The sequence below is a fragment of the Salmo trutta genome, chromosome 4, assembly GCF_901001165.1.
Source record: "Salmo trutta chromosome 4, fSalTru1.1, whole genome shotgun sequence".
In the NCBI taxonomy this organism is placed as follows: Eukaryota; Metazoa; Chordata; class Actinopteri; order Salmoniformes; family Salmonidae; genus Salmo; species Salmo trutta.
Window position 1 is genome coordinate 72,504,340 of NC_042960.1, and position 23,336 is coordinate 72,527,675.

Here is a 23,336-nt window from a genome sequence, read left to right on the forward strand (position 1 = left end):
GCTACTTTAGGAAACGTTATATTAGGCCTATAGTATAATGCTAAAATAATAGCATATCAAATGATTTGACAAGGACAGTTTGAAATGTGGGAGCGAGAGAGAGACGGCTATGTTATTACTAGAGATGATGGGTATGTCCTTACGAATGCTGGATTAACAGCCAAACCTATGAACTCACTTCTAATTTACTCTGTCTTCACTGGTCCTTTCTTGCTAAATTCATCTCTGATGGCATCTCCACTGGCCTCTCTCTATTTTTCTGATGGCATCTCCACTGGCCTCTCTGATGGCATCTCCACTGGCCTCTCTCTATTCTTCTGATGGCATCTCCACTGGCCTCTCTGACGGCATCTCCACTGGCCTCTCTGATGGCATCTCCACTGGCCTCTCTCTATTCTTCTGATGGCATCTCCACTGGCCTCTCTCTATTCTTCTGATGGCATCTCCACTGGCTTCTCTCTATTCTTCTAATGGCATCTCCACTGGCCTCTCTCTATTCTTCTGATGGCATCTCCACTGGCCTCACTCTATTCTTCTGATGGCATCTCCACTGGCTTCTCTCTATTCTTCTAATGGCATCTCCACAGGCCTCTCTCTATTCTTCTGATGGCATCTCCACTAGCCTCACTCTATTCTTCTGATGGCATCTCCACTGGCCTCACTCTATTCTTCTGATGGCATCTCCACTGGCCTCTCTGATGGCATCTCCACTGGCTTCTCTTTATTCTTCTAATGGCATCTCCACTGGCCTCTCTCATCAGTGATGGCATCTACACTGGCGCCTGTATTCTTCTGATGGCATCTCCACTGGCCTCTCTCATCTCTGATGGCATCTCCACTGGCCTCTCACCTGTGATGGCATCTCCACTGGCCTCTCATCTGTGATGGCATCTCCACTGGCCTCTCTCTCATCACTGATGGCATCTCCACTGGCCTCTCATCTGTGATGGCCTCTCCTCTGGCCTCTCTCATCCCTGATGGCATCTCCACTGGCCTCTCATCTGTGATGGCATCTCCACTGGCCTCTCTCTCATCCCTGATGGCATCTCCACTGGCCTCTCATCTGTGATGGCATCTCCGATGACCTCTCTCATCTCTGATGGCATCTCCTCTGGCATCTCTGATGGCCTCTCTCACCACTGATGGCATCTCCTCTGGCCTCTCTCATCTCCTCTGGCCTCTCTCATCTCTGATGGCTTCTCCTCTGGCCTCTCATCTCCTCTGGCCTCTCCTCTGGCCTCTCTCATCTCTGATGGCATCTCCTCTGGCCTCTCTCATCTCTGATGGCATCTCCTCTGGCCTCTCTCTATTCCTCTGCTCTTGAACCAGTGTATGTCCCAGAGGTAGCAGTATAGTCTTATCATTTATTTTGAGCAATTTAAAAATATACATGTTTATATTTAAGGAAATAAGCACCTTGCTCTTGCTTTCTGGATATAAAATAAGCTACACCGTTCACAATAAACTGGTGGGATGTGTCACGTCCTGACCATAGAAAGCTGTTATTTTCTATGGTAGAGTAGGTCAGGGCGTGACAGGGGGGTTTTCTAGTTTAGTTTTTCTATGTTGTCAGGTTCTAGTTTTGTATTTCTATGTTGGGTTTTGTTTGGGATGATCTCCAATTAGAGGCAGCTGGTCATCGTTGTCTCTAATTGGAGATCATACTTAAGTCGGTGTTTTTTCCCACCTGGGTTTGTGGGAAATTGTCTTTGAGTAGTGTATGTTTCACCTCTGCGTCACGGTTTATTATTCAGTTTATTTATATGTATTGCATCGTTTAACAGTTCAATGAAAATGTGGGACGATAATCACGCTGCACTTTGGCCCGCTCCTTCCTGTGACAGGATGTATGAATGGGTTTTCTGGTATGATGTGATCACGTTCGCTTCTGAGGAAAAATGCAATAAAGGGGAATCCTCTATTCTCCCCATCGCCCAACGTTGACATTTACAACGAAATGTAGAACGCCCGATTATTAGAATGTTTCCAAATCTTGTGTATGAATTCGATTCGATAGGAACACGTTCCGTCTAATTTGCATAAACATTGTGATAGGATAATGGATGACAGGGTTTATCGAATCAGGATCAAATCCTCGCTCATTAATGATACAATGTTCATATTTGAAGATTACCAAAAAGGCCTTTCTCTTTGGTAATGACCGGAGTGACAAGGAGTGGAATATAATGGCTGAACAGCAACCAGACTGTCTGGATGTGTGTGTGCGTGCGCACGTGCGTGCGTGCGTACGTGTGCGTGTGCATGTGTGTGCGTACGTGCGCACGTACGTGTGTGCGTGTCTCCTCACTCACAGTTCCAGTATGAGCACCACGTCAGTGCGGGTCTCGTAGACGTCATGCAACGCTACGATGTTGGGATGAGTGATCAGCTGTAGGATGTCCACCTCTCTCTCGATGTCTTCCCTCCTGACTCCCCTCCTGCTGGCCCGGCTCTGACACTTCTTCACAAACTTGGCGGCGTACTCCAGACCCGAGCACTTGTCCCGGCAACGCTTCACGATGGCAAACTGACCACTGCGGGACGCAAAGAGCACACGAAGGGGATGACGTCATCGAATTGACGACGAAGGATGCAGAGAACACACAATAATGTAAATCTCTGACCTCATCCAATAGACTGGGAATGTTTGGGACTGAGATGGTTACAGTCTGATGGTTGAACTACAGTCTGATGGTTGAACAACAGTCTGATGGTTGAACAACAGTCTGATGGTTGAACAACAGTTACAGTCTGATGGTTGAACTACAGTCTGATGGTTGAACAACAGTTACAGTCTGATGGTTGAACTACAGTCTGATGGTTGAACAACAGTTACAGTCTGATGGTTGAACAACAGTCTGATGGTTGAACAACAGTTACAGTCTGATGGTTGAACAACAGTCTGATGGTTGAACTACAGTCTGATGGTTGAACAACAGTCACAGTCTGATGGTTGAACTACAGTCTGATGGTTGAACAATAGTCTGATGGTTGAACAACAGTCTGATGGTTGAACAACAGTCTGATGGTTGAACAACAGTCTGATGGTTGAACAACAGTCTGATGGTTGAACTACAGTCTGATGGTTGAACAACAGTCTGATGGTTGAACAACAGTTACAGTCTGATGGTTGAACAACAGTCTGATGGTTGAACTACAGTCTGATGGTTGAACAACAATTACAGTCTGATGGTTGAACTACAGTCTGATGGTTGAACAACAGTCACAGTCTGATGGTTGAACTACAGTCTGATGGTTGAACAATAGTCTGATGGTTGAACAACAGTCTGATGGTTGAACAACAGTCTGATGGTTGAACAACAGTCTGATGGTTGAACTACAGTTACAGTCTGATGGTTGAACAACAGTCTGATGGTTGAACAACAGTCTGATGGTTGAACAACAATTACAGTCTGATAGTTAGAGGAGGCGGGTAGCCTAGTGGTTAGAGGAGGCGGGTAGCCTAGTGGTTAGAGCAGCAGGTAGCCTAGTGGTTAGAGGAGGCAGGTAGCCTAGTGGTTAGAGGAGGCAGGTAGCCTAGTGGTTAGAGGAGGTGGGTAGCCTAGTGGTTAGAGGAGGCAGGTAGCCTAGTGGTTAGAGGAGGCAGGTAGCCTAGTGGTTAGAGGAGGCGGGTAGCCTAGTGGTTAGAGGAGGCAGGTAGCCTAGTGGTTAGAGGAGGCAGGTGGCAGGTAGCCTAGTGGTTAGAGCAGCAGGTAGCCTAGTGGTTAGAGGAGGCAGGTAGCCTAGTGGTTAGAGGAGGCAGGTGGCCTAGTGGTTAGAGGAGGCGGGTTGCCTGGTGGTTAGAGGAGGCGGGTAGCCTAGTGGTTAGAGGAGGCAGGTGGCCTAGTGGTTAGAGGAGGCGGGTAGCCTAGGGGTTAGAGGAGGCGGGTAGCCTGGTGGTTAGAGGAGGCAGGTAGCCTAGTGGTTAGAGGAGGCAGGTAGCCTGGTGGTTAACAATTACAGTCTGATGGTTGAACTACAGTCTGATGGTTGAACAACAGTCACAGTCTGATGGTTGAACAACAGTCTGATGGTTGAACAACAGTCTGATGGTTGAACTACAGTTACAGTCTGATGGTTGAACAACAGTCTGATGGTTGAACAACAGTCTGATGGTTGAACAACAATTACAGTCTGATAGTTAGAGGAGGCGGGTAGCCTAGTGGTTAGAGGAGGCGGGTAGCCTAGTGGTTAGAGCAGCAGGTAGCCTAGTGGTTAGAGGAGGCAGGTAGCCTAGTGGTTAGAGGAGGCAGGTGGCCTAGTGGTTAGAGGAGGCAGGTAGCCTAGTGGTTAGAGGAGGCGGGTAGCCTAGTGGTTAGAGGAGGCAGGTAGCCTAGTGGTTAGAGGAGGCGGGTAGCCTAGTGGTTAGAGGAGGCAGGTAGCCTAGTGGTTAGAGGAGGCAGGTAGCCTAGTGGTTAGAGGAGGCAGGTAGCCTAGTGGTTAGAGCAGCAGGTAGCCTAGTGGTTAGAGGAGGCAGGTAGCCTAGTGGTTAGAGGAGGCAGGTGGCCTAGTGGTTAGAGGAGGCGGGTTGCCTGGTGGTTAGAGGAGGCGGGTAGCCTAGTGGTTAGAGGAGGCAGGTGGCCTAGTGGTTAGAGGAGGCGGGTAGCCTAGGGGTTAGAGGAGGCGGGTAGCCTGGTGGTTAGAGGAGGCAGGTAGCCTAGTGGTTAGAGGAGGCAGGTAGCCTGGTGGTTAGAGGAGGCGGGTAGCCTAGTGGTTAGAGGAGGCAGGTAGCCTAGTGGTTAGAGGAGGCGGGTAGCCTAGTGGTTAGAGGAGGCGGGTAGCCTAGTGGTTAGAGGAGGCGGGTAGCCTAGTGGTTAGAGGAGGTGGGTAGCCTAGTGGTTAGAGGAGGCGGGTAGCCTGGTGGTTAGAGCATTGGACTTGTAACCGAAAGGTTGCAAAATCAAATCCCAGAGCTGACAAGGTAAAAATCTGTCGTTCTGCTCCTGAACAAGGCAGTTAACCCACTGTTCCTAGGCCGTCATTGAAAATAAGAATTTGTTCTTTAACTGACTTGCCTAGTTAAATAAAGGTTAAATAAAAATACACATTTGAGATGCCTTGCTGCAGCTAGGGGGTTAGCTAGATCGTTGAAATCTAACTCAGCGTCTAACACCAGCATGTAATTCAGGGTTCAGTTCACGACTAGAGAGCTGTAGCGACGTGACCAGATCAGATCTGTAGCAACGTGACCAGATCAGATCTGTAGCAACGTGACCAGATCAGATCTGTAGCAACGTGACCTGATCAGATCTGTAGGAACGTGACTAGATCAGATCTGTAGCAACGTGACCAGATCAGATCTGTAGCGACGTGACCAGATCAGATCTGTAGCAACGTGATCAGATCTGTAGCAACGTGACCAGATCAGATCTGTAGCGACGTGACCAGATCAGATCTGTAGCAACGTGATCAGATCTGTAGCAACGTGACCAGATCAGATCTGTAGCAACGTGATCAGATCTGTAACAACGTGACCAGATCAGCTCTGTAGCGACGTGACCGGATCAGATCTGTAACGACGTGATCAGATCAGATCTGTAGCGACGTGACCAGATCAGATCTGTAGCAACGTGACCAGATCAGATCTGTAGCAACGTGACCAGATCAGATCTGTAGCAACGTGACCAGATCAGAAGCAACGTGACCAGATCAGATCTGTAGCGACGTGACCAGATCAGATCTGTAGCAACGTGACCAGATCAGATCTGTAGCGACGTGACCAGATCAGATCTGAAGCAACGTGACCAGATCAGATCTGTAGCGACGTGACCAGATCAGATCTGTAGCAACGTGACCAGATCAGATCTGAAGCAACGTGACCAGATCAGATCTGTAACGACTAGAGATCTTTACTCTAGCAACACGTACCAGTCTGCTTCATGCCAAGCCACTTTCCCATCTTACCTAACTGACAAAGTCGCTGGCAGAGTGCAGCTTTCTGCCTCTCTCTCTCTCTCTCTCTCCCAGAAAGCCATGGGGCAACCACATTGAGACATTCAGGGGGACAATTTCACAAGCAAAGATGACCTCTTTCCCTGCTTGGCTGGGAACTACTTATGACGATAAAAGAACACAGACTTAAGAGTTTGGGAGGAAGTCCGAAGTTTGGCTTGTGTCAGATGGGAGCAGAGTACAGCCAGAGAACTCTTCTCCCACTCCCATCAAATGTTCTGCCAAATATCTGAACCACCCCTCGTACTCCCAAATCTCCAGAATAGGTCACAACAGACTTATTGTTCTCGTATGTGTGGTTGTGAATGGTTTCGAGACGTAGCTACCACGGCTTGGCCTACCGACGTTTAGTGAGGGTGATTTTTGAAATCATCAGCTTCTTTATTGAACGTTTCTATTTGACTGATTTGTGTCTAGGATTTTTTTTACTGCAGGGCTCATTTACAAAAAGAGACCTGGGTCTCAATATGACTCCCTGTTAAATAAAATAAAGGTTAAATAAACAGTCTACCTATCATGTACCTACTTACTGGGCATCAGGGAGAGAGACTGTGGTTCACGTAGATTGTGTAAACATGTCCCCATTGACAGGGTGGATTACAACACAGCAGCAATAAAGGACAGACTGCATTTCTCAACACATAGCCTAACGCAGAGCCTAACGCAGAGCCTAACGCAGAGCCTAACGCAGAGCCTAACACGTAGCCTAACACGTAGCCTAACGCGTAGCCTAACACAGAGCCTAACACAGAGCCTAACACGTAGCCTAACACAGAGCCTAACACAGAGCCTAACACGTAGCCTAACACGTAGCCTAACACGTAGCCTAACACGTAGCCTAACACAGAGCCTAACACGTAGCCTAACACACAGCCTAACACGTAGCCTAACACAGCCTAACACGTAGCCTAACACGTAGCCTAAGACAGAGCCTAACACGTAGCCTAACACAGAGCCTAACACGTAGCCTAACACAGAGCCTAACACAGAGCCTAACGCAGAGCCTAACGCAGAGCCTAACACAGAGCCTAACACCGCTGGTATGTTCATGGAATTAAAGAAAGGGGTGGATATACATGTTCCCTAGTGATTTGTCACCCAGTTAAATACAGGGTAAATACGACGTCTCTGCCAGGGTGTGACGACGATCACTGTATTCTGTTACCATCCTGACACTGACGGGCTGCTGTCAACGCTGACTAATCCTGCTGGCTGCTGCCACTCCTCTCCTGCTTGCATCATGCCTGCTGCAGTGTCCTGTCCTGTCCTGCTTGCATCATGCCTGCTGCAGTGTCCTGTCCTGTCCTGCTTGCATCATGCCTGCTGCAGTGTCCTGTCCTGCTTGCATCATGCCTGCTGCAGTGTCCTGTCCTGCTGCAGTGTCCTGTCCTGCTGCAGTGTCCTGTCCTGCTGCATCATGCCTAATGGCCAGCCACTCTGTAATGTACCACAGGGGCCTGTGTTAGGCCTGCTGCAGTGTCCTGTCCTGCTGCATCATGCTGCCTAATGGCCAGCCACTCTGTAATGTACCACAGGGGCCTGTGTTAGGCCTGCTGCAGTGTCTTGTCCTGCTGCATCATGCTGCCTAATGGCCAGCCACTCTGTAATGTACCACAGGGGCCTGTGTTAGGCCTGCTGCAGTGTCCTGTCCTGCTGCATCATGCTGCCTAATGGCCAGCCACTCTGTAATGTACCACAGGGGCCTGTGTTAGGCCTGCTGCAGTGTCCTGTCCTGCTGCATCATGCTGCCTAATGGCCAGCCACTCTGTAATGTACCACAGGGGCCTGTGTTAGGCCTGCTCCTGCCTTCCATGTTACACAAGACATTAGCTCCGTCTTTACTCACTTAGGAAACGCTCTCTAGTGATCAAGTTAAATACAGGACTATTATTTACATTATCATTAGCCTGATAAGGACTTTGACGATATGCTATCAGAGCTGGTTAAGCCTAACACTCCTTGTCCCCGACTGCTTCATAATTAAACCTGTCCCCTGGTCCCCAGTGTCAAACCATAGAACTCACCATACGTCCACGTTGGACAACATGCAGTGCTGTGTTACCTCACGTTGACGCTAACAGAGAATTACAAAGAAGAGCTCTTTATTGAACATTGTTGAAACGGGTAAAGTTGATGCAATACTTTATATGGAAGAAACATGAATCACTCAGGACCACACCTCTCCAGTCAACCCTCACAGTTTAGCCAATGGGAAGAGAGTTGTGATATAGTGTCACTGTCTCAGTCTCTGTATAGTGTAACTGTCTCAGTCTCTGTATAGTGTAACTGTGTCAGTCTCTGTGTAGTGTAACTGTCTCAGTATCTGCATAGTGTCTCAGTCTCTGTATAGTGTAACTGTCTCAGTATCTGCATAGTGTCTCAGTCTCTGTATAGTGTAACTGTCTCAGTATCTGTATAGTGTCTCAGTCTCTGTATAGTGTCTCAGTCTCTGTATAGTGTAACTGTCTCAGTCTCTGTATAGTGTAACTGTCTCAGTCTCTGTATAGTGTCTCAGTCTCTGTATAGTGTCTCAGTCTCTGTATAGTGTAACTGTCTCAGTCTCTGTATAGTGTAACTGTCTCAGTCTCTGTATAGTGTCTCAGTCTCTGTATAGTGTAACTGTATGTACACATGCAGAGCATTCGGAAAGTATTCAGACCCCTTCCCCTTTTCCACATTTTGTTATGTCACAGCCTTATTCAAAAATGGATACAATTATTTTCCTTGTCAATCTACACACAATACCTTATAATGCGAAAACAGGTTTTTAGACATTTAAAAAAACAGAAATACCTTATTACATTTCCATTGATCATCCTTGAGATGTTTCTACAACTTGATTGGAGTCCACCTGTGGTAAATTCAATTGATTGGACATGAATTTGGAAGGCACACACCTGTCTATATGAGGTCCCACATTTGACAGTGCAAAAACCAAGCCATGAGGTGGAAGGAATTGTCCGTAGAGCTCTGAGACAGGATTGTGCTGAGGAACAGATCTGGGGAAGGGTACCAAAACATTTCTGCAGCATTGAAGGTCCCCAAGAACATTGTTCTTACAAGAACCCGATGGTCAGTCTGACAGAGGTCCAGAGTTCCTCTGTGGAGATGGGAGAACCTTCCAGAAGGACAGTGCAGTAAGTAAGGCTGGACTAGTGAACCAGCAGGGCAGTGAGGCTGGACTAGTGAACCAGCAGGGCAGTGAGGCTGGACTAGTGAACCAGCAGGGCAGTAAGGCTGGACTAGTGAACCAACAGGGCAGTAAGGCTGGACTAGTGAACCAGCAGGGCAGTAAGGCTGGACTAGTGAACCAGCAGGGCAGTAAGGCTGGACTAGTGAACCAACAGGGCAGTAAGATTGGAATAGTGAACCAGCAGGGCAGTAAGGCTGGACTAGTGAACCAACAGGGCAGTAAGGCTGGACTAGTGAACCAGCAGGGCAGTGAGGCTGGACTAGTGAACCAGCAGGGCAGTAAGGCTGGACTAGTGAACCAACAGGGCAGTAAGGCTGGACTAGTGAACCAACAGGGCAGTGAGGCTGGACTAGTGAACCAGCAGGGCAGTGAGGCTGGACTAGTGAACCAGCAGGGCAGTGAGGCTGGACTAGTGAACCAGCAGGGCAGTAAGGCTGGACTAGTGAACCAACAGTGTAGTGAGGCTGGACTAGTGAACCAGCAGGGCAGTAAGGCTGGACAAGTGAACCAGCAGGGCAGTAAGGATGGACTAGTGAACCAACAGGGCAGTAAGGCTGGACTAGTGAACCAACAGGGCAGTGAGGCTGGACTAGTGAACCAGCAGGGCAGTGAGGCTGGACTAGTGAACCAGCAGGGCAGTGAGGCTGGACTAGTGAACCAACAGGGCAGTAAGGCTGGACTAGTGAACCAACAGGGCAGTAAGGCTGGACTAGTGAACCAACAGGGCAGTAAGGCTGGACTAGTGAACCAGCAGGGCAGTAAGGCCGGACTAGTGAACCAGCAGGGCAGTAAGGCTGGACTAGTGAACCAGCAGGGCAGTAAGGCCGGACTAGTGAACCAACAGGGCAGTGAGGCTGGACTAGTGAACCAACAGTGCAGTAAGGCTGGACTAGTGAACCAGCAGGGCAGTGAGGCTGGACTAGTGAACCAACAGGGCAGTGAGGCTGGACTAGTGAACCAGCAGGGCAGTAAGGCTGGACTAGTGAACCAGCAGGGCAGTAAGGCTGGACTAGTGAACCAGCAGGGCAGTGAGGCTGGACTAGTGAACCAACAGGGCAGTGAGGCTGGACTAGTGAACCAGCAGGGCAGTAAGGCTGGACTAGTGAACAAGCAGGGCAGTGAGGCTGGACTAGTGAACCAGCAGGGCAGTGAGGCTGGACTAGTGAACCAACAGGGCAGTGAGGCTGGACTAGTGAACCAACAGGGCAGTGAGGCTGGACTAGTGAACCAACAGGGCAGTGAGGCTGGACTAGTGAACCAACAGGGCAGTGAGGCTGGACTAGTGAACCAACAGGGCAGTAAGGCTGGACTAGTGAACCAACAGGGCAGTAAGGCTGGACTAGTGAACCAACAGGGCAGTGAGGCTGGACTAGTGAACCAACAGGGCAGTGAGGCTGGACTAGTGAACCAGCAGGGCAGTGAGGCTGGACTAGTGAACCAACAGGGCAGTGAGGCTGGACTAGTGAACCAGCAGGGCAGTGAGGCTGGACTAGTGAACCAACAGTGTAGTGAGGCTGGACTAGTGAACCAACAGGGCAGTAAGGCTGAACTAGTGAACCAACAGGGCAGTAAGGCTGGACTAGTGAACCAGCAGGGCAGTAAGGCTGGACTAGTGAACCAGCAGGGCAGTAAGGCTGGACTAGTGAACCAGCAGGGCAGTAAGGCTGGACTAGTGAACCAGCAGGGCAGTAAGGCTGGACTAGTGAACCAACAGGGCAGTAAGGCTGAACTAGTGAACCAACAGGGCAGTAAGGCTGCAGTAAGGCTGGACTAGTGAACCAGCAGGGCAGTAAGGCTGAACTAGTGAACCAACAGTGTAGTGAGGCTGGACTAGTGAACCAACAGGGCAGTAAGGCTGGACTAGTGAACCAGCAGGGCAGTAAGGCTGGACTAGTGAACCAACAGTGTAGTGAGGCTGGACTAGTGAACCAGCAGTGCAGTAAGGCTGGACTAGTGAACCAACAGTGTAGTGAGGCTGGACTAGTGAACCAACAGGGCAGTAAGGCTGGACTAGTGAACCAGCAGGGCAGTAAGGCTGGACTAGTGAACCAACAGTGTAGTGAGGCTGGACTAGTGAACCAGCAGTGCAGTAAGGCTGGACTAGTGAACCAACAGTGTAGTGAGGCTGGACTAGTGAACCAGCAGTGCAGTAATGCTGGACTAGTGAACCAACAGTGTAGTGAGGCTGTACCAGTGAATCAAATGTAACGGAGTCCATTGCCCGTGTTGTGAAAAGTTCCTGTTCATACATGGTTTTGTACATGTCATTGCTAGACATGACTGGCTTGTTGACCTGATAGCCAGCGAGATGAGACAAGTGGCCTCACCTACAGCACACATGTATGAACATTGTTGTCTAAGGGGAAGCTGGTGTAATGTTAATGATGATGTGTTTTCCTGTGAGCCAAATGCACCAGATATTGTTGTTGACGGCAGCAGGCCTTTCCCTGGAAGCTGCTTAAGTACCGGCCCCTCTTGGCACGCTGGGACATCCACGGGTCTAGGTGTAAGCTGGTGGCGCCGTTATTCGGTAGTCTCTACCACGTACACAGGCTTGTAGTGTGTTGCCTGACAGAAACTAGGGCAAAGCAGTTGGCTAGGTACTGCTCTGTTTCAGCTGTCGGGGACAAAGCAGTTGGCTGGGTGCTGCTCTGTTTCAGCTGTCGTGGGACTAGAGCAAAGCAGTTGGCTGGGTACTGCTCTGTTTCAGCTGTCGTGGGACTAGGGCAAAGCAGTTGGCTAGGTACTGCTCTGTTTCAGCTGTCGTGGGACTAGAGCAAAGCAGTTGGCTGGGTACTGCTCTGTTTCAGGTGTCGTGGGACTAGGGCAAAGCAGTTGGCTAGGTACTGCTCTGTTTCAGCTGTCGTGGACTAGAGCAAAGCAGTTGGCTAGGTACTGCTCTGTTTCAGCTGTCGTGGGACTAGGGCAAAGCAGTTGGCTAGGTTACTGCTCTGTTTCAGCTGTCGTGGGACTGGGGCAAAGCAGTTGGCTAGTTACTGCTCTGTATCAGCTGTCGTGGGACTAGAGCAAAGCAGTTGGCTAGTTACTGCTCTGTTTCAGCTGTCGTGGGACTAGGGCAAAGCAGTTGGCTAGGTACTGCTCTGTTTCAGCTGTCGTGGGACTAGAGCAAAGCAGTTGGCTAGTTACTGCTCTGTTTCAGCTGTCGTGGGACTAGGGCAAAGCAGTTGGCTAGGTACAGCTCTGTTTCAGCTGTCGTGGGACTAGGGCAAAGCAGTTGGCTAGGTACAGCTCTGTTTCAGCTGTCGTGGGACTAGGGCAAAGCAGTTGGCTAGGTACTGCTCTGTTTCAGCTGTCGTGGGACTAGGGCAAAGCAGTTGGCTAGGTACAGCTCTGTTTCAGCTGTCGTGGGACTAGAGCAAAGCAGTTGGCTGGGTACTGCTCTGTTTCAGCTGTCGTGGGACTAGAGCAAAGCAGTTGGCTGGGTACAGCTCTGTTTCAGCTGTCGTGGGACTAGGGCAAAGCAGTTGGCTAGGTACTGCTCTGTTTCAGCTGTCGTGGGACTAGGGCAAAGCAGTTGGCTAGGTACAGCTCTGTTTCAGCTGTCGTGGGACTAGAGCAAAGCAGTTGGCTGGGTACTGCTCTGTTTCAGCTGTCGTGGGACTAGAGCAAAGCAGTTGGCTGGGTACAGCTCTGTTTCAGCTGTCGTGGGACTAGAGCAAAGCAGTTGGCTAGGTACTGCTCTGTTTCAGCTGTCGTGGGACAAAGCAGTTGGCTAGGTACTGCTCTGTTTCAGCTGTCGTGGGACTAGAGCAAAGCAGTTGGTTAGGTACTGCTCTGTTTCAGCTGTCGTGGAACTAAAGCAAAGCAGTTGGCTAGGTACTGCTCTGTTTCAGCTGTCGTGGGACAAAGCAGTTGGCTAGGTACTGCTCTGTTTCAGCTGTCGTGGGACTAGGGCAAAGCAGTTGGCTAGGTACAGCTCTGTTTCAGCTGTCGTGGGACTAGGGCAAAGCAGTTGGCTAGGTACAGCTCTGTTTCAGCTGTCGTGGGACTAGGGCAAAGCAGTTGGCTAGGTACTGCTCTGTTTCAGCTGTCTTGGGACTAGGGCAAAGCAGTTGGCTAGGTACAGCTCTGTTTCAGCTGTCGTGGGACTAGAGCAAAGCAGTTGGCTGGGTACTGCTCTGTTTCAGCTGTCGTGGGACTAGAGCAAAGCAGTTGGCTGGGTACAGCTCTGTTTCAGCTGTCGTGGGACTAGGGCAAAGCAGTTGGCTAGGTACTGCTCTGTTTCAGCTGTCGTGGGACTAGGGCAAAGCAGTTGGCTAGGTACAGCTCTGTTTCAGCTGTCGTGGGACTAGAGCAAAGCAGTTGGCTGGGTACTGCTCTGTTTCAGCTGTCGTGGGACTAGAGCAAAGCAGTTGGCTGGGTACAGCTCTGTTTCAGCTGTCGTGGGACTAGAGCAAAGCAGTTGGCTAGGTACTGCTCTGTTTCAGCTGTCGTGGGACAAAGCAGTTGGCTAGGTACTGCTCTGTTTCAGCTGTCGTGGGACTATGGCAAAGCAGTTGTCTGGTTACTGCTCTGTTTCAGCTGTCGTGGGACTAGAGCAAAGCAGTTGGTTAGGTACTGCTCTGTTTCAGCTGTCGTGGGACTAAAGCAAAGCAGTTGGCTAGGTACTGCTCTGTTTCAGCTGTCGTGGGACTAGGGCAAAGCAGTTGGCTAGGTACTGCTCTGTTTCAGCTGTCGTGGGACTAGGGCAAAGCAGTTGGCTAGGTACTGCTCTGTTTCAGCTGTCGTGGGACTAGGGCAAAGCAGTTGGCTAGGTACTGCTCTGTTTCAGCTGTCGTGGGCAGCCTAGCTGTTTAAGGAAGGAGGTGCTTTCTGTACCCTTGAGTGCCATGCAGACAGGGATCTTTGAAATGTTGGGATCTTTGAAATGTTGGGATCTTTGATATGTGGATTCAAATAAAGCATTTAGTGTGTGTGTGTGTGTTATATGTTGTGTGAATTAAAGGGTCTTGTCTAGTCCAGTAGTCTGCATATTATATACAGTGGTTGGTACACCTCTCCAGTCTCTGATTGTTCTAGGGGTCTTTTGTAGGCTGATGATCTGAATGGTACATGGTGTGGACTGCATCACGTGGTCTACTTCTCTGAAGGACAGTAATCTGTCCGACCCTGGAGTAGTAGAAGTTCACTGTTTGCTCTGGTCAGCTTCTTCAAAATTGCTGATTTGACTTCCTTGATTGATGCCTCTCTTTTTTGGGGGGGGAGAGAAAGGGACATGGTTGCAAATAACCCTTTTTTTATATGTGCCCTCGTTTGGTATTAAATATTACATTTGCAACTGGTAAGATCTGCAAACAGGCCTTCACGATTCTGTCCCATCTTCAAACCTTTGAAACGTTCCTTATCTTTCTCCGTCTGGACGTCTGGTGGGTAAACAATTTCCATAGTAACGCTGGCGATGTTAGCTACAACGTCCTAATAGGAGCCTACCTTTTCCAAAACAGCGTTGTTTCTTGTATTATAGTCTTTACAGAACTGCTTTACTTTGATGTCCTTTATCTTCTGTCTTTCTATTGTGTTGTTAACTAGCTAGTTTTTTTTGTTAACTAACTAGTTTTTTTTGTTAACTAACCATCTTCTTTTAGGAGAGCCCCTAGCAACTGCTTAACGATCTAGCTAGCTAAGCTAACTGCACAATCTTATAGGCCTATCTTCTTCATTTGTTGCTTGTTTTGTCTCACATTCAGTCTTGCAGTTTTCTTTTTCCCCCCCAATGTACTTCACTCTAAAAACCATGTCAATATTTGTAGGAGCTCATTTTTTTCAGCAGCTCAAGTTGGAACTCTTCTCTCCAATTCAAGTCAAGGGCTTTATTGGCATGGGAAACATATATGTTAACATCTCCAAAGCAAGTGATCTGTCTTTCTTTCTTTCTTTCTTTCTTTCTTTCTCTCTAATCTATCTGTTTCTCTCTCTCTGACCTCTCTCCCTCTCTCTCACCACCCCTCTCTCTCCCTATGATCTCTCTCTCTCTCTGACCGTCTCCCTCTCTCCTCCCTCTCTTTCCCCCCTCTCTCTCTCTCCTCCCTCTCTCCTCCCTCTCTCTCTCTCCTCTCTCCCTCTCTTTCCCCTCTCTCTCTCTCCCCTCTCTCTCTCCTCTCTCTGACCTCTCTCCCTCTCTCTCTCCACCCCTCTCTCCCTATGATCTCTCTCTCTCTCTGACCATCTCCCTCTCTCCTCCCTCTTTCCCCCCTCTCTCTCTCTAATGACTGATACAGCAGCTGCTGAGGTGTTGAGGAAACTCACACACACTTCTGTGACACACACACACACACACACACACACACACACACACACACACACACACACACACACACACACACACACACACACACACACACACACACAGTCCTTCCTCTTTCATTTCAGTTGTCTGAGGCTTCCCAATCCAGTCTTGTTGCTGTCCTTATGTCTATGGGGTTCAAGACACATGCAAATCTAACCACTCGTGAAGTCTTGTGTGTCCTTAAACAGTCCCTATTGAACACAATGAAGCCATCTCCCCAGTAACCTGCATTCAATTAGAGAGCAAGAGCCATCTGAACTGAACCCAGTGTTATTAACGAGAACAAAGTCAACTCCTAGCATGTTGTGTCACAGAAAATACCAGAACAGGAAGTTACTATAGTGTGGTAGACCACAGATCATATTTCAGGTCCTGTTGGCTATGTAGAAGTGCTGTTGGCCACCTTCTCATGCAACCTTCCAATACTGCCCGTCTGTCCCACACGTGACTTAATGAACTTCCTGCTGAACACATTCCTAACCTCTTTTGAATTATTGTATACTTCCTTAGAAGGATTCCCCCTAGATGTTTCCTATAACAGCAGTTCCTTACTGGGAGGATAGTTTGCCTATAGGGCCCGTTGAGGGGACTGTTTTGACCCACAGACTGGATTTCTACGGGTTAATTTCCACATTGGCTGAAAATAGACTAACCGAAGACAGAAAGTTGAATAACGTGGCAATAAACAGTTTGGGAAATCACCTTAATTATTATATTTATCTCCATTATCCTGCCCTACGGTTACCTCCATGATCATATAGTATGTTTATCTCCATTATCATATAGTATGTTTATCTCCATTATCCTGCCCTACGGTTATCTCCATTATCATATAGTATGTTTATCTCCATTATCCTGTCCTACGGTTATCCCCATTATCATATAGTATGTTTATCTCCATTATCCTGTCCTACGGTTAGCTCCATGATCATATCCTACAACTCCATGTGTTCCATAAGCCAGGAGAGGATCCTTCTGAGGCTTAGCTTCATTATCCTATAGTATGTTTATCTCCATTATCCTGTCCTATGTTTATCTCCACTACAGTATCCTATCCTACTTTATCTCCATTACAGTATCCTATCCTACTTTAACTCCATTATCCTATAGTATGTGTATCTCCATTATCCTGTCCTACTTTAACGCCATTATCCTGTCCTATGACTATCTCCATTATCATATAGTATATTTAACTCCATTATCCTATCCTATGGCTATCTCCATTATCATATAGTATGTTTATCTCCACTACAGTACCCTATCCTACTTTAACTCCAGTATCCTATCCTATGGCTATCTCCATTATCATATAGTATGTTTATCTCCATTACAGTATCCTATCCTACTTTAACTCCAGTATCCTATCCTATGGCTATCTCCATTATCATATAGTATGTTTATCTCCACTACAGTACCCTATCCTACTTTAACTCCAGTATCCTATCCTATGGCTATCTCCATTATCATATAGTATGTTTATCTCCATTACAGTATCCTATCCTACTTTAACTCCAGTATCCTATCCTATGGCTATCTCCATTATCATATAGTATGTTTATCTCCATTATCATATAGTATATTTATCTACATTACAGTATCCTATCCTACATTTAACTCTTGCTGTAAACTGTAACTATCTCCTGTCCTATACACATCAACAAGCCAGCTGTTAGCATTTCTCTGTTGTCCTCCTTTTACAGCACACCCCAGGATCAGGCTGGCTGGCCAGTCAACATGTGGGACTGGGATTAACACTGAGAAGGAGTCATAATAAAGACTAAATACACAACACTGATCTTAGCGCTAAATAAGATGTATATAACAGCTCATAGTAATATAATACATTATAATCTACATACACAGAGCATAGAGTTACATAACAGGTCTATAAGAGCTCATTAAACAGTAATAACAGTAACACACTCACCTCCCCAGCTCTTCACCAATCTCATAGAAGTCCTCTACTTTCTGTTGCTTGAAAACAGCCATGCCCAAATGTCCTCATCGAGGGTGGATACGTCCTCGTCAACGATAAACATGTAACTCTGTCTTCAGTCTGAGTGACACACACAACGAAAGAGAGAGAATTGCCTGATCAGTTCTGAGCGACACAAGAGAGAATGAGAGCCAGCGCAGCAATGCACTGACGAGCGATTGTGCGATGAGGACTGACACCTCTACCCACATGTCCCAGCTTGCTGCACTACATTCCAGCTCAAACGAAAAGGAAGTCCATGTGTTCCATAAGCCAGGATAGGATCATTCTGAGGCTGAGCCAGGAGGCTGAGCCAGGATAGGATCCTTCTAAGGGCTGAGCCAGGATAGGATCATTCTGAGGCTGAGCCAGGATAGGATCCTTCTGAGGGCTGAGCCAGGATAGGATCCTTCTGAGGCTGAGCCAGGATAGGATCCTTCTGAGGGCTGAGCCAGGATAGAATCCTTCTGAGGCTGAGCCAGGATAGGATCCTTCTGAGGGCTGAGCCAGGAGGCTGAGCCAGGATAGGATCATTCTGAGGCTGAGCCAGGATAGGATCCTTCTGAGGCTGAGCCAGGATAGGATCATTCTGAGGCTGAGCCAGGATAGGATCATTCTGAAGCTGAGCCTAACACTACAGGCCAATGGGCATGACTATGGCCTTGGAGAATAAAACTATTAGGCAGCATCCCAAAAGGCACCCTATAGACCTATGGGTCTCCCTATAGACCTATGGGTCTCCCTATGGGCCCTATGGGTCTCCCTATAGACCTATGGGTCTCCCTGTGGTCCTCCCAAAAGACCTATGGGTCTCACTGTGGGTCTCCCTATGGGCCCTATGGGTCTCCCTATAGACCTATGGGTCTCCCTGTGGTCCTCCCAAAAGACCTATGGGTCTCACTGTGGGTCTCCCTATGGGTCTCCCTATGGGTCTCTCTATAGACCTATGGGTCTCACTGTGGGTCTCCCTATAGACCTATGGGTCTCACTGTGGGCCTCCCTATAGACCTATGGGTCTCCCTGTGGGTCTCCCTATAGACCTATGGGTCTCACTGTGGGTCTCCCTATAGACCTATGGGTCTCCCTATGGGTCTCCCCATGGGCCTCCCTATGGGCCTCCCTATGGGCCTCTCTATGGGTCTCTCTATGGGTCTCCCTATGTGTCTCCCTATGGGTCTCCCTATGGGCCTCTCTATGGGTCTCTCTATGGGTCTCCCTTTGGGTCTCCCTATGGGCCTCCCTATGGGTCTCCCTATGGGTCTCTCTATGGGTCTCTCTATGGGCCTCCCTATGGGTCTCTCTATGGGCCTCTCTATGGGCCTCCCTATGGGTCTCTCTATGGGCCTCCCTATGGGTCTCTCTATGGGTCTCTCTATGGGCCTCCCTATGTGTCTCCCTATGGGTCTCTCTATGGGTCTCCCTATGGGTCTCTCTATGGGTCTCTCTATGGGTCTCTCTATGGGCCTCCCTATGTGTCTCCCTATGTGTCTCCCAATGGGTCTCTCTATGGGCCTCCCTATGGGTCTCCCTATGGGTCTCCCTATGGGTCTCCCTATGGGCCTCCCTATGTGTCTCTCTATGGGCCTCCCTATGGGCCTCCCTATGGGCCTCCCTATGGGTCTCCCTATGGGCCTCCCTATGGGCCTCTCTATGGGCCTCCCTATGGGCCTCCCTATGGGTCTCCCTATGGGCCTCCCTATGGGTCTCCCTATGGGCCTCCCTATGGGCCTCCCTATGGGCCTCCCTATGGGCCTCCCTATGGGCCTCCCTATGGGTCTCCCTATGGGCCTCCCTATGGGCCTCTCTATGGGCCTCCCTATGGGCCTCCCTATGGGTCTCCCTATGGGCCTCCCTATGGGTCTCCCTATGGGTCTCCCTATGGGCCTCTCTATGGGCCTCCCTATGGGCCTCCCTATGGGTCTCCCTATGGGCCTCTCTATGGGTCTCCCTATGGGCCTCCCTATGGGCCTCCCTATGGGCCTCTCTATGGGCCTCCCTATGGGCCTCCCTATGGGCCTCCCTATGGGCCTCCCTATGGGCCTCTCTATGGGCCTCCCTATGGGTCTCCCTATGGGTCTCTCTATGGGCCTCTCTATGGGTCTCTCTATGGGCCTCTCTATGGGCCTCCCTATGGGTCTCCCTATGGGCCTCCCTATGGGTCTCCCTATGGGTCTCCCTATGGGCCTCTCTATGGGCCTCCCTATGGGCCTCCCTATGGGCCTCCCTATGGGTCCTGGTCAAAAGTAGTGTACTACATAAGGAATAGTGTCCCAGTCTGCCTTTCTTTCACAACATTTTAGTCAAGGAGCCTAGCAACACTAAGCCTGAATGTAAATGCCACTGTTATTAATACAGGGCTTCAGTAATAGGCAAATTACAACACAAAGCCTGAATTTGAATGCCAAATTAACAGCATTAACAAGGATCAAACCTGAATATTCAAAAGCAAAAAAAAGTACTTTTACAGAAGATTGAACACGTCAAACTATAATCATGACCATTTGAAAGAATAATGAATGATTTTCAAGTTGCCTTCAAGAGTTGAACAAACGTTCTCCACCCATGTATCAATAAGGGCTGTAACAACATTACAGCATTGAAGGGACAGTTTCAGAACGAATGTAACAACTACACTGGGCAAGCTAATAACAGAGGACTTGACGCTCTTACCTTATATGATATCAAAGTAAATAGCTGGTCTTATTGCTGTAGTAAAGTCATACTTCTCCTGTCTGTGACTCTTGACTGCAGTGTTTTCAGTGTGTTGTGACTGTCCCCTTCCAAGCACAGACACAGACTGGGTCTGTCGCTCTGAGCACACACACACACACACACACACACACACATGTATAAGTCTGAAAAGGATGCCATCTGTTGGCTACACACGAAACAGCAGCTGTGACATTGAGGAAGCCCTCACTGTGTGGGTGATAAACAGAATGTCTTGAAATGTTCTTCTACCTTTTTTTTTATTTTAGATAAGCGTTAGTGGTTTCTGAAAAGATCATTGGTGTTGATTGTAGGCTATACATTCATATGCTTTTTCCTGTCACTACACAGACAGACACACAATGTTCCAACACAAGCAAAGTGTGAGTGAAACCAGCTGGCTAGAGAATGTGGCCATAGTGAATCTAAATCAAATCCAATTTTATTTTGGCACATTCTTTGTAAACAACAGGAGTAGACTGACAACAAAACTCTTACGGGTCCTTTTCCAACAATGCAGAGTTAACATCAAAATAAATTAAACAGTGATATGAAGACTAAATATACAGTGAATAACAATAACGAGTAAAAGTAACATGGCTATACTCAGTACTGGTACTTCCTGTATATAACCATGTTATTACCTGGTACTCCCTGTATATAACCATGTTATTACCTGGTACTCCCTGTATATAGCCATGTTATTACCTGGTACTTCCTGTATATAGCCATGTTATTACCTGGTACTCCCTGTATATAGCCATGTTATTACCTGGTACTCCCTGTATATAGCCATGTTATTACCTGGTACTCCCTGTATATAGCCATGTTATTACCTGGTACTCCCTGTATATAGCCATGTTATTACCTGGTACTCCCTGTATATAGCCATGTTATTACCTGGTACTCCCTGTATATAGCCATGTTATTACCTGGTACTCCCTGTATATAGCCATGTTATTACCTGGTACTCCCTGTATATAGCCTTGTTTTTACCTGGTACTCCCTGTATATAGCCATGTTATTACCTGGTACTTCCTGTATATAACCATGTTATTACCTGGTACTTCCTGTATATAGCCATGTTATTACCTGGTACTTCCTGTATATAGCCATGTTATTACCTGGTACTCCCTGTATATAGCCATGTTATTACCTGGTACTCCCTGTATATAGCCATGTTATTACCTGGTACTCCCTGTATATAGCCATGTTATTACCTGGTACTTCCTGTATATAGCCATGTTATTACCTGGTACTTCCTGTATATAGCCATGTTATTACCTGGTACTTCCTGTATATAGCCATGTTATTACCTGGTACTCCCTGTATATAACCATGTTATTACCTGGTACTCCCTGTATATAGTCATGTTATTACCTGGTACTCCCTGTATATAGCCATGTTATTACCTGGTACTCCCTGTATATAGCCATGTTATTACCTGGTACTTCCTGTATATAGCCATGTTATTACCTGGTACTTCCTGTATATAGCCATGTTATTACCTGGTACTCCCTGTATATAACCATGTTATTACCTGGTACTCCCTGTATATAGTCATGTTATTACCTGGTACTCCCTGTATATAGCCATGTTATTACCTGGTAATCCCTGTATATAGCCATGTTATTACCTGGTACTCCCTGTATATAGCCATGTTATTACCTGGTACTCCCTGTATATAGCCATGTTATTACCTGGTACTCCCTGTGTATAGCCATGTTATTACCTGATACTCCCTGTATATAACCATGTTATTACCTGGTACTTCCTGTATATAGCCATGTTATTACCTGGTACTCCCTGTATATAGCCATGTTATTACCTGGTACTCCCTGTATATAGCCATGTTATTACCTGGTACCCCCTGTATATAGCCATGTTATTACCTGGTACTTCCTGTATATAACCATGTTATTACCTGTTACTTCCTGTATATAGCCATGTTATTACCTGGTACTCCCTGTATATAACCATGTTATTACCTGGTACTCCCTGTATATAGCCATGTTATTACTTGGTACTCCCTGTATATAACCATGTTATTACCTGGTACTTCCTGTATATAGCCATGTTATTACCTGGTACTCCCTGTATATAGTCATGTTATTACCTGGTACTCCCTGTATATAACCATGTTATTACCTGGTACTCCCTGTATATAGTCATGTTATTACCTGGTACTCCCTGTATATAGTCATGTTATTACCTGGTACTCCCTGTATATAGCCATGTTATTACCTGGTACTCCCTGTATATAGCCATGTTATTACCTGGTACTTCCTGTATATAGCCATGTTATTACCTGGTACTCCCTGTATATAGACATGTTATAACCTGGTACTCCCTGTATATAACCATGTTATTACCTGGTACTCCCTGTATATAACCATGTTATTACCTGGTACTCCCTGTATATAACCATGTTATTACCTGGTACTCCCTGTATATAGCCATGTTATTACCTGGTACTCCCTGTATATAGCCATGTTATTACCTGGTACTTCCTGTATATAGCCATGTTATTACCTGGTACTCCCTGTATATAGTCATGTTATTACCTGGTACTCCCTGTATATAGCCATGTTATTACCTGGTACTTCCTGTATATAGTCATGTTATTACCTGGTACTCCCTGTATATAGCCATGTTATTACCTGGTACTCCCTGTATATAACCATGTTATTACCTGGTACTCCCTGTATATAACCATGTGATTACCTGGTACTCCCTGTATATAACCATGTGATTACCTGGTACTCCCTGTATATAGCCATGTGATTACCTGGTACTCCCTGTATATAGCCATGTTATTACCTGGTACTTCCTGTATATAGCCATGTTATTACCTGGTACTCCCTGTATATAGCCATGTTATTACCTGGTACTCCCTGTATATAGCCATGTTATTACCTGGTACTCCCTGTATATAACCATGTTATTACCTGGTACTCCCTGTATATAACCATGTTATTACCTGGTACTCCCTGTATATAGCCATGTTATTACCTGGTACTCCCTGTATATAGCCATGTTATTACCTGGTACTCCCTGTATATAGCCATGTTATTACCTGGTACTCCCTGTATATAACCATGTTATTACCTGGTACTCCCTGTATATAGCCATGTTATTACCTGGTACTCCCTGTATATGGTCATGTTATTACCTGGTACTCCCTGTATATAGCCATGTTA

At 47.4% G+C, this 23,336-nt stretch overlaps 1 protein-coding gene across 5 annotated transcripts in view; it reads right to left on the minus strand.

Annotated features, from left to right (window-relative positions):
• dapk2b (death-associated protein kinase 2b) overlaps positions 1–20,235 on the minus strand; it is a 49,418-nt gene extending 29,183 nt beyond the window's left edge. For all 5 annotated transcript variants that reach the window (XR_003878058.1, XR_003878056.1, XR_003878057.1 and 2 more), the window contains exons 1-3: positions 20,098–20,235; positions 17,380–17,508; positions 2,313–2,534 (exon numbers count right to left, since the gene is read on the minus strand). Coding sequence is in view for 1 of the 5 variants with exons in the window: in XM_029751994.1 (XP_029607854.1) it covers positions 2,313–2,534; positions 17,380–17,441 (284 nt within the window). In the remaining 4 variants the exon portion in view is untranslated. The remainder of the gene's footprint in view (positions 1–2,312; positions 2,535–17,379; positions 17,509–20,097) is intronic.
• Positions 20,236–23,336: the final 3,101 nt, after the last annotated feature.